Source organism: Sinohyriopsis cumingii, chromosome 15 (genome assembly GCF_028554795.1).
Source record: "Sinohyriopsis cumingii isolate HCF-2022 chromosome 15, ASM2855479v2, whole genome shotgun sequence".
Classification (NCBI taxonomy): Eukaryota; Metazoa; Mollusca; class Bivalvia; order Unionida; family Unionidae; genus Sinohyriopsis; species Sinohyriopsis cumingii.
Window position 1 is genome coordinate 128,105,374 of NC_142975.1, and position 12,368 is coordinate 128,117,741.

A 12,368-nucleotide genomic window follows, 5' to 3' on the forward strand; every position below is an offset into this window, starting at 1 on the left:
CATTTTATACCTTGATTTATCTGCGATATAGATTTGTTCATATTGTACAATACCTGATTCATTGCACATGTATCCTCAACGACAGGAAATAAATACGTTTGTATATAATATTCTGAGTGTATGCACTTCGAGTGTAAAACAAACTCTTCGAATCCTCATGCGCTGTAGTATTTAGATTTCTGGCCATACAGAGATGTTTTTCATGACTGTAAGTGTTGGAATTCAAAGAATTCTGATGCGCTGGCTGATGCTATGTATCACGATGTATACCACAGCTATAATCTGATAGTCTTTTTGTGAAGAAGAAATTTGTTTGAGACATCTGATACACAAGGCTTTTATATAAATTACTCTAATAAAATACCGGACGACATAGGAAGAATCGTCAGACCTAAAATCTTAAATATGAACTTCTTTTTCGACGCTGTCAAGCTGTTAAGGAGCAATATAAAACAAGGAAAAAAGTATGTGAGCATACTAGTTACATAACATCCTTATTCAGCGTTTAGCGTGTTACTCACAGATTCTGAGGTACCAGAATTTGAGAAATACCAAATATTATTTGTTCGATATGACAGGGATACTGTTATTAAGTGGGCTCACTGTTGTCTGACAAGGAAATATCTAAGAAATATTCTAAAAATTGATTTGTGAATAAACTGCAATTTTGTGTTAATTTTAAAATATGGACATATTTGTTACTCGATCTAATGTTGTAAATCCCTTTCAGCTTGAAGAGGTTGTAAGAAATATGTTTCGCAGCCACAGCAACGTGGTAGCTCGTTTTGAAGTAGAAAGAAAAAATAATCTGACTTTGTAAAGAAACATAGAGCTTGATTATAAACTTCGACATGAAAAGATGAGAGTCGAATACCACAAAGAAACTTTAAGTAAATATGTCAAGTGCGGCTTGAAAAATAAGGACGTGGCAAATATTTTAAATAGCAGGTGATTGGTACTGAAAGACAATTTAATGTCTTGTTCGTTTTGACGTGGCAGATTTAGTAATGCCATCTGCAACAAATTTGGCTCATCTTGCATCGACGTTAAATTATGTAATATGCAGCATAGATTGACCTAAATGACATTTCTTCACCTGTGACAGAATTAGTTGCTACAATAGGACGCATGGATTGTTTGCGAGTAAACTTACCTTTTCCTCGACGAATATTTTCTTGTTATGTAACAAGGCCCAAATTCTCCAGATGGTTATCGGTTTTACTATTTTCAAGATGATTAACTACCATAATAGTTTAATTAAGCCCATGAAAAACTTCAAATACAAACCTGTGAGAATAATAAGTAATTTGACTAGTTTTTGTTCCACTGATCCTTACCGTTAGGTAGCCACAATTTTTTAAATATCCAATACTTTTCTTTGTTTTAACATTTCGAATAATTCCCTTGTCGTTTGCCTCAGAAAAACCGTAGACTGAATGTGGTTGAAACTCGTCTTGCAGTGACAAGTTGACGACGCTATTGTCTGTTACACGCCCATTTACATGATAGAATGGCATTCCGTCTGGAATGTCATCACAAAAAGACAAATAAATAATGTCTTTGATTAGCATTTCAGTATATTTATCAGCCTCCTCTGATGTAAAAATTATCTTATAACCAGCTGGAGTTCGAGTCCCAAACTAAGCCTTAGTTTTAAGATTAATCACAACCCATAGCATATTTCTGCATAGCAGTTGCACTTCTCGTGAAAGTAGAATATCACCTACTCACTAACGGCTGGTACGAGTCCACTAAGCATACATTTGCTCATGTTGTAATAATAATAAGTTTGTTTATTTAATTTGAACAGCATACTCAATTGACGAAACGTAAACCAGTGATATAGCAATGATGAAACTTCCCGATATCGCAAAGAGAAGTCTATTTACGACGGAAGGATATCAATGACAAAATCTGCAACCGCATTTGCTGGAAACAGTTGGCTATTTGATAATAAAGGTTTGCTAGCAAATTTCTCTACCAAACATTTATACCACCTGCTTCTTCCCAAGCTCGCAACGCGTATGGGTCTAAAGATTATCGTTCAGTCTTACGTTACGTGTTAACGCTCGAATAAAAAGCAACACAAGAAAAAGAGAAAACAACAAGCTTTGAAAAATTTAACAAATAACCTATTTCCTTGGAAAAATACTGTAAAAATGAAAAAATAAGAAGTCACGATTTTAAGAATCAAATCCAAAAGTAATCCAAGAATAATCCACGAATAAAATTTATGAAGTCTTAATATTGAAATGTTCTAATGTTCGAGTCTCGACGAAGAATCTAAGATGGAAGGTGATGACGTATGCTGTATCATTTACTGTGTCGAAGTACGCAGTTCCTTGTAGAAACAAGAAATGTCACTCCGGTTTTGGAAATCCGAATACAATTTTTAAGAAATGTCTTTGTTCAAGAATTATGTATGAGCATTCAAAATATTTCCAGAGAAACGAAAACATTCTTTTGAATCCAAATAATTTTGAATAAACATTAAAATATAATTCCCAAAATGACACAACAAAATAACACATTTACGTCCCAAAGTTCAGAAGCCCAACAGAGATTATATCTCTTAAACGATGGTTTAAAACATGAATTTTACGCAAAACAGATGTCATGATAAGGGTCACGTGATCATGTTTAGATACAAAAATTCACGTAGCCCCTGTATGTCCTTGATAAGAATCAAGCATTTTACTCCGAGAATAAAAGTTGTTTACTCCACTGAAAACTATTTACAAGTCGAGAGTCACTTATCCAACACAACCTCGATCTCAACATTGTTATTCCCACAATAAAAGTAAATTAAAAATAACTTGTTCACATGGCTGTTACTAATTTTGAATTGAGGTCGGTAACCAGGTCAGCCTTATATTAGGATATGAACAGTCAAGGCAAAACGATTTTCTGGAAACAGTATGAGTTCCTAGTAAACAAAATTACAATATTTTGATATATAATGAACTTAAAAAACTTTTCTAAGTAGCTGAGGATGGCTTTGTCAATCAAACGCTTACTTTAGAGAAGCAAGCTGCTCAGCAGCGTGAAGAATTTGCCGATCCTTATAAAACATCAAAATCTAGTCGAATTCTAACAGGGAAACATTTAATATCGTTGTCAGATAATATATTTCTGGAGATATGGAAGAAAATCGATGAGTACTCTGCACCTGGTTCAAACTGGAAATTGTAGGAAATAAAAATAATGTTTCACACTTTTAAATATAATCCATTGTAAAGTATCTTCTATGTCGCGTTACGAACTAAAATAACAAAAAAAATCAAAATGCTGTATCAGTGTAAACGATTATGATAAAAGAATGTTTCCAATGGGCAGTATTATAGACGATATTTTCTGCACGAGATCATCCTTAACGCGTATTGAGTTATATTAGTCAGGTTAACAATTTAGACTTTAGCATGATTGTCTTTCTTGTTTCTGAATATCAAATTCAAAAATTCGAAAATCAAAATAAGCAGCTGTTACTTGGAGGTATTAATGTATTTGATGTACATGATGGTGTCTGTATTATTAACTTGTTTGATGAGATTGTAAAATTAAATGTGCATACACCAGCCTACTCTTTCCGACACCGATAGAATCGAGAGGAAGGAAGAGTGAAAAGATAGAATTCCTTAGGTCAGTTGTGCAAATATTACAAAATCAAAGTATACGGGTACATAATTAAAACAAAGATAAACAGTTTGTTTGATGCTGACCACTTCCGTGACTTTGTACTGAACATAAATGATATTAGTGAAACAAATATTTACTATGTATTTACAGTATAACATAACTATTTGGAGAAAGTCTATAGAGTAAACGTGCTAAGAAAATGAACAATGAGACATAGCGTATAAGACATAAATATTTTGAGGCTGCAACCACCATAACCAGAAATATAGCAAATAGAGCTTGCTGTATTTCTGGCAGCCACAAAATGGTGAATGAGACAAGGAGAAACAAAATGTCTAGCATCAAAGAAAAGAAAATACCAATGTTGATCAAAATGGAACTGATGAATTCCCAGATAGAGATTTCTAGTAAAATCCGCAGTAATTTGATATAAGGGACCGTTTTTAAGCCAACCCTAAATTGCCTGACGAAGAAACTGATTCAATGATAAGCTCATCGAACTAGGAAATCAATAATGAAATCGACACTGTTGCCTCAGTAAGGTTGTTTTCATATTTTGTTTAGACTAAAATGGGGGGGGGGGTCTGGAAGGAGGTAATCATGCTGTTGTCTTAATACAAAATATGGTTTTGGTTAAGAAACCCCTTAATATCACACTACTAACGTATGATTATGAAATCTCATCTTTATCCCCCCAAAAATTAAAATATTCAAGAACTGAATATAAAGTACATCAAACGCACACGCACAGTGGTATGTATATTTAATTAAATTGTTTGTTAATCATTTTTTAATTTCTTTTATTCCATTATATGCTATTGTAATGTAACATTGTGTGTTGCACTTAACCTCGTCCAAACTAAAAAAGTGTATTGAGCCATTGATGTTTTTAATTATGCAAGCATAAAGGCATAAGGCACAGTTTCAAGAGAAGAGGGTTTTATTTGAAAAGATGGTCAAATTCCTTACCTATATACAATATTGATCATGCTCACAAAACGTACACGGACTCTTCGTATAACAGTTAACCATTCACCTTGAATGTGCACGAACTTTTAGGATAAATGTTAACCATGCTCCTAGAACGTATACGAGCTCTTAGTATTAATATTAAGCATGAACCTTGAGTTTAGGTCCTAACTGTGATGTAAAAACTGTATCATGTTCTTTTCATATCACATAAGTCATCATTTACAAGTTACTCAACATACATATGAAGATTATTTCAGTACAGCGAGTAGAATTTAATTTCAAAAGTGTGAAATGCCTAGCGGGAAAGATCTTATTCAATAGTACTAGCCGTATGTGTCCAAAGGGGGCAGACCGCTTAACCAATCGCGTATGTGAAAAACACTTGCGATGAAAAACAATTCACACTAGATAGGTCAGCTTGCCATGGGATGTCAGTTAGGCTGTGGTAGCGCAGTGTTAGTTAATTATATATATGGAGAATTTCAGAGTAGGAGCAATCGTATAACTATACTAGACGAAAGAGAAAAGTATATACATTCAGGCATGAAAAACTCACCCAAATATCTTTATGTAAGACGTTCCCTATCCCCACTATGGTAAAACAACAAAATCTTCATTCAAAATGTAACGTGAATCGTGCTGTAATTACAGAATCTTAATTTGAAATTACAAGCGAAATCAAGAAATGTGAGGGGTAGTTTGTTTCGCGAATTGCCAATATGATTTAGCTATTTGCTTGTTTCGATCACTTCCGCTGCAGTGGCCTAGTGGTTAGAGCGTCCGCCTTGGAAGCGGTTGGTCGTGGGTTCATACCAAAGACTTACAAAAATGATACTAACAGCTGCCTCGCTAGGCACTCAGCATTAAGATGTAAGTGTTAGGACTGGTCAGCCTGGTGAAAGGATAATGTGACTGGGTGGGACACCATGCTACATATCTGCGTCATGATGCCCCAGTGCTAGACATCAATATAAACTGCAACACTGCAGACATCGTTGCGATATGATTGAAATTTTTTTAAAGTTACGGTACAAATCCTAATCACACACACACACACACACACACACACACACACACTATTGATCATTTAATTATGATATTAATATAAATATAATCATGTTTTAACAGAAATATACATAATTGCTGTTAAGAAACTGCAAGACTTTTGAGAAGATAGGAAATTGTCATCGTCTACTGCCTTCTACAAAGCAGAAGACCAGGAATCTGGCCACTCAAGACATTAGTGTCACTTGGTGACAGTGAACTGTCTCTGAATTCAATTGATTGTCCATCTCCCAAGCTAACAACCTGTTCACCATTTGCACCGGACCTAGTCGTAACAGAGCTCGATATAACAAGTGTTATAGTGTACCACTTCTTCTTTAGAACAACCGGCTCATCGAACAATACATCCAGTAGTTCTCCTTCCGTTAAGGTTATCTGGCGTTTCATCGAAACAATCGGTTGTTTGGATTCATCAAGTAACTGTACTTCGGTGTCTGAGACACATGCAGTGGGATGTTGCCTGCGACGTCCAACAATTGCCCCATAAATTACAATGCCATGCAGCAACACTTCTTTTGAACTCTTGAAATCGATGGCCTGTAGTATAGATCCTATAGACAAAGGAATACCAAAGTTTGGAAACCTAATCACTCTTTGCTTTTCTTGAAACCTGGGTTTTCTCTCGATATGTAAGAATTCTTTATTTCCAAGATTACTGCTGCTGAAAAAATGTCGAAACAGGGACACTTTCTCCTCGGCAGTCAAGAGGTTGTCCCCAGCAACTTTGTCCGCAAAATACTTTCCATCCATCACTGAAAATCTTATTAGATTCTTCAACCCACCCAGCACATGCCTCATGTTTTCAGCACTTGGTTGAATATTTTTACGAGCGCACTCATTTCCTGCCCAATCCTTTGTCGCTTCATATACTTCTTCTTCTTTTATCCAAAGTTCGTCCTGGCTTATCACCATCTCTACACACTCTGATGAGAGATTTCTGAATGATGAGTGTTTAAGAACAGAACTTCCATTGTCCATTATAAACTCGAGACATTTCTTCTGAAGATCTTGCTCATCAAATGCGTGGGCTTGCTGAAGAATGCTGCAGACATTATCAACGTTGACTCCATCTTTCAGCCAGTTTGCACACTTGTCAACAAGGCTCCCGACGGCGTATTTCTTGGCAGCATAAAGTAAAGCCAAAATGGAGTCTCCGTCTGGTTCAAATGCCTCAAAGTACACGTACCTATAAAAACAACTGCATAGATGCATCGCACTACAAAACAGTTCTACATAATGTGGACTTGAATATTTATATCAGGACAAAACGTTTTAATATTTGTCGGAGTTCATGTCAGAAATTAATGATCATCAACGAACCTTTGCATATCTTGCCAAGTCATACGCTATATGTTGCATGTGCATGTCTTTGACTAGGACAACTGCATCATTCTAACTGCAGTTTTCACACACACACACACACACACAGACAAACAGACAGACAGATATATATATATATATATATATATATATATATATATATATATATATATATATATATATATATGGTATGGTTTCGTTCATTTAGACGTACTTCCTTCGTCGAAATGAAGAAACAATAAATAAATAATCAAATACACATTTGTCTTCTATTGCTTTATACTTACTATTTGTATTTTTAACAGACCTTGTTATTAATTACCTTAAAAAGTCAAACGTTATATAAAAAAACATGTTTGCTTGTTTTTACGTTCCTCTCACATACAGACCGATATGCATTGCGTGAGATCATTTCCTTTACATTTTGTTGTTGGGATCTGTCAATAATTATTTCGTTTGCAAATCTGCTTCAAAGCAAACCACTTACGAAATGAATAAGATTATTCAGCATACCTTAGAAACCGTTCAAAAACCTGCGGTTCAATATCTGGTATGTTTATTGGTCCAGTCTCTTGAAGAAGGCCGCAAAACATGGCGTAAAATACCGAACTACGGCTTATGAGGACATATTTGTGTGCTGTCACTTCTTGTCTTTCCTTGCCGATGAAGAATGTGACGTCACAAGCCACTTGGTTCTCAAACATGTAGCGATTGCTACTCAGAACATCTCGCTGTGCCTGCCAGTCAGTATCGACTATAGAGAAAAGAAGAAAGCATTGAAGTGACGCACACTCATTATAAACACAGTATATAATTACATGCAGCCTTATTGTCCAAATAAATCATCCTTAATGTCTGCGGATATCAAGGAACTGTTCAATGTGGCCTATTTTAATTCAAAATACTAAATATCCACAGACTAAAAGGGTTTAATGCTTTATTAAGTGTCACGCCTCAGCTGTGTAGTCAGCATGGTCTGCGCAGCAATCAAAACCCACATCCTTCTATCATGAAGTAGGGTACGCAAATCACTGAGCCACCTCTGTTTGGCAAAAAGACATGCTATAGATTCGTTTCGATATTTTAAAAAGCCGGATCTATATCTGTTCTATCTAAATTAATTTAAAAAAACTCAAGACAGGTATCGAATGAAAGGACGAGTAACCAATCCCACCAAGTGAAATGTTCATGTCATCGTAAAGATCTACTTGAAAGCAGAAAAAAAGTATATTGGTTTACACAATGACACTATTTCCACCCGAATGCAGAAGTCCCTCTCATTAAATTCTGAATATACATGAACACTAAAGACTTCAAGTAACACGAACGATGCTTCTTTTGATTTCCACTTCAAACATACGTTATATTTAGAGGCTGTAGAATAATGTGTAATTCAATATTCGATGAACAAAATCGAAGCGTATACATTCCACGTTATTGAAAGCCATATTATGAGACAGACAACAGGCAAGATTTATGATGGTGTCGCTTCCATGCTGATTGTGTCAAACATTTTCTCTGGCTTTGGTTAACTGAAAGTTTAGTGGAATCGCCGTGGAAACACTATCCATTTTCAACCAGTATGCAACCTCATACATTAGTCTGTAATTTTATTATTTTGACATATACCGCATTATCTGAAATGGGCGTCAAAACATAATTTAAAGAAGTCATAACCTTATTTGTTCATTTTGCTCTGGCATTTTCAAAAGCCTGGTTACTATGTTAAGAATCTCGGTATTTACCTGGTCCGTTGATTGCTGTTACGACTTTCGTAAAATTGATACAAAAAGTTATCAATGCGTCCTAGTTTAAGTTGGGAGTTATTAAGCACAACCCTTTCTCCGTTATCTATCTATATATATGAACATAAATAGATATATATAGGAAAGCATTGATATGAATATATATATATATATATATATATATATATATATATATATATATATATATATATATATATATATATATATTGGAACCTAGAATTCTTGCGTATTTATATAGTGGCTGGCTGATCTTCATTTTATTGCGTGTAATTACCGGCCAACTCACTGTAACTCAGACTTGTAAGAGGCTGTTTTAGGAGCATCATTTTATGATTTACTAATTGAAATGTGTCATCTTATCAAAATTATTTCACCATCTTCAACTTTATCTTATTAATACTAAATTTTAACGATTTTTAAATCAGTTATGTGAGTTGCACTGTCCCGTCGCTAGGAGTCTTTTTCACAGCTGCTATACATTTGGGTTTAGGTTTTCTTAGCCTGCCCCTCGCAATTACACTGGTAGGATACGGACTTTTCCTATCCATCTGTATGTTGGTCTCGAGATCGTAAGAATGATCACACAACACCCTGTCTGCCATGAGGCATGGGATTCAATAGGCTTATTCGTATGGAGATCTAGATGGCCTGACTGTTCGCAACATTTCTGCACTTTCTATAACTGTTTTTCTTTTCATTCTTTCTTTTTTTGTTTGTTTGTTTTTGTTTTGTTTAGTTCTGAATTAAATTTCGGACCGAAATATCGTTTATAGGAAAGCACTGACACGGCTGAACGTGTACAGATGAATATCTGTGCATATGTTTATGTTTGCATGGCTGACCTGATTTAAGTTAACACGTTGTCCCAACATTATTCACAATATGTGTGTACATGCGTGCGTACGTTAGAGGCTTGCTAGTTGAGACGAGCTGACAAGTCTTGTTTTAGGTAAATGCAAAATTTTCTCATATTGGCGCCTTGGTGTTTCTTAAGTTCAAATTAAATTATAACGGGTTTTAAAAGCACGGAAATATTATCTTTCTAACTATCATAATCTTTTCAGTGACGCAGAACTTCTATTTCATTTCCATTACCAATGCAGGTAGGTGCCATTAAACATTAATTCCCAAAGCGAAAATACTTCTACACATCATCGTGGTAGCGTTAGAAATTGACGCTACACAATGAGCTTGTTTATTTCTGTCACATTCTGGATTTATCAAACTCCCCACGAAAAAAAAAAAAGAAACATTTAGATGCAAATAAAGTCTCAATGACCAAAGATTATTGTTTCGTCCATGCCTCCATTTAGAGGCGTTATTAGTAATTACTTGGTTGCCAAGCGAGTTTCGCACCGCGCCCACCCCAAGCCCCTTATTGGAAAGGTTAAGTGACATTAGATATGTACGTATATTAGACGTATCATTTTTTTTTTCTTTTAATGGGTGCAAGTAGTTTGCAGATATTATTTGGGGGTTAAAATTATTCAGCTGGCAAATTACACTACGCGGCATAGTTTGGGATTGAAGGGGAAACTACTCTGAATTTATTTTCAAAATAGGTAGCTCGTACATAATGTACGGTATCTCTGTAATAAGGTATATATGTAACGCCTACAACTCCACTAGTGCATGCATAAGTAACTGCATTGGTGTCACTAGGGTTGGTGTCACCCAGTGCGGTAACTCATGGCGTCACCCCCATGAACCTCCTTCCGGCAGAAAAATTAAAAAATTGTGTAGACAGTCCTGTTGGTGTCATCCCCTCTGATGATGTCACCGGTCAGGATGGAACCTACCCACCCCCAGTCACGCCAACGGATGGTTGATTCATTGTAAAATAAGTGAATATGTCTTTCGAAAATAATCAATGCGAATAGATAGAAAGAAAGCCAAATAGACAGGCATGCTATTTTCAAACCTGCAGCCGTGCGTGCTAATGCCTGACAATATGCGATTAATTTGAACAAACGCTGTGTCTGTTTGATGGATAGAATATATAGGTTTGATGAGTTTCACTTGACATCCAATATCCTTTGTATGCGAACTTGATTGTTGCCCCTAGCTCTAACTTGATAGCTGCCCCTAGCAACATAATAAACATATGGATCTCGGTGGAGACCAAACTTTGAATTAGAATTAGAGTGCGCCTGTTTGAGACTACGATATGTGACATGTCTACACATAAATGCGGCTTATAGAGAGGCTGTTCTGAGAGGTTCAGTGTGTATATTGTATAAAATTGTGATTGTGGCTTAGAAGGGTATGTCATGTTCGATTATAAATAAAACATTAAATCTGAATACCTTGCAAGTTGTTACAAAACCCGTAGTGGCGTACTACGGGTAAATGGTGACCGGGGCGACAATGATGGTCCAAAGAGGTTTTGGCGTCGCAAGACCTCTGGTCAACCGCCCGTCCCCCTCCCCCAACGTTAGTACGCTACATATAAACGCTACAAAAATGTGCTTATCCATCAAACCAAATTCTTAATTATAAAAATCAGAGTCAATCTGGAAAACATATGCAACAATGAACGCTATACAGATTATTTGGTCCTCACGGAACCCATTTTTGATACCGCTATTGTACCTGGAAATGCTCTACTTTCGATTTCAATGAGATAAAAAATATCGAAATGACTTCATACAAAATGTTTAAACAGAGACATTTTACTTTTTAAAAACCCTTTTCTATTCTTTAAACATACATTTCATTAGATAGATGTAAAGATATATGTTTGAAATGTTTTCTCATCTAATCAAAAGATTGACTCCAGATCTACCTGGCTTACCTGATGCCATTGTGATTGCTTAAGTGGAATGTTGAGGCGTGTTTGATTCAGTCCATATTTGGATTATAGTAGGTTACATGTAATCTGTGTCAATGAATCAGAAACAAGATTTACAACCAAGCAAAGGCGATTATGGCGATGATAACTGACAAGGATGCCGTTGAATATGACTAGTGTTTAGTTAATGTGGAATACTACTCTTTGTCAAATTCAGCCGTTACCTTTTGGCATCTACATGGAAGCAACATATACCCCACTGGGTAATTATATTGGTATGAACATATTTGTATTTATGTCATTCGTAACAGAATGTTTTATAATCACTTGATATGAATTACCAAAAGTGGAATATACATTGGATTTGATGTGTTTTTGCAAAATTCTCCTTTACACGCTTGAGGAAATAAGATGAGAACAATTTTATTTTAGTTGTGTGACTTAATTTCCAATCTATTTTTAAGAACGTCCGATATTTTGTCTCATTGAGTGAGAATCGTTGCAGTAAACAAAGAACAGTGGGCACTGGCAAAGTACGGTTGATATTGACCATTCAGATAATAAGCATGTACCCAAATACGCGAGCTACCACCTCACTCCCCCTATGTGTTCTATTCGAAGCATGCCACTGTCCCATAATGGGCATGATGTCAAGAAGCGTTTTTGTGGAGTTTCATTCTACGTATGTTGCAGACGATAACATATAGCCATTATTGTAATAAATAAAATCATTATATGGAATTTTCAAATCAGAAATAAGTTACTGCAGGGACGTTTTAACTTTTTTTATATCTTTTATTTCATTACCGTCAATGTTA

The 12,368-nt window shown here is 35.6% G+C and overlaps 1 protein-coding gene across 1 annotated transcript; it reads right to left on the bottom strand.

Moving 5' to 3' along the window:
* Positions 1-4,558: 4,558 nt before the first annotated feature.
* Positions 4,559-11,592, bottom strand: LOC149782755 (BTB/POZ domain-containing protein 6-like). Its single transcript, XM_089934923.1, has 3 exons — positions 11,554-11,592; positions 7,507-7,747; positions 4,559-6,859 (listed from the first exon to the last, which is right to left on the bottom strand). The coding sequence occupies exons 1-3, from the start codon at positions 11,561-11,563 to the stop codon at positions 5,800-5,802; spliced, it is 1,311 nt and encodes a 436-aa protein (XP_089791049.1). The 5' UTR covers positions 11,564-11,592; the 3' UTR covers positions 4,559-5,799.
* Positions 11,593-12,368: the final 776 nt, after the last annotated feature.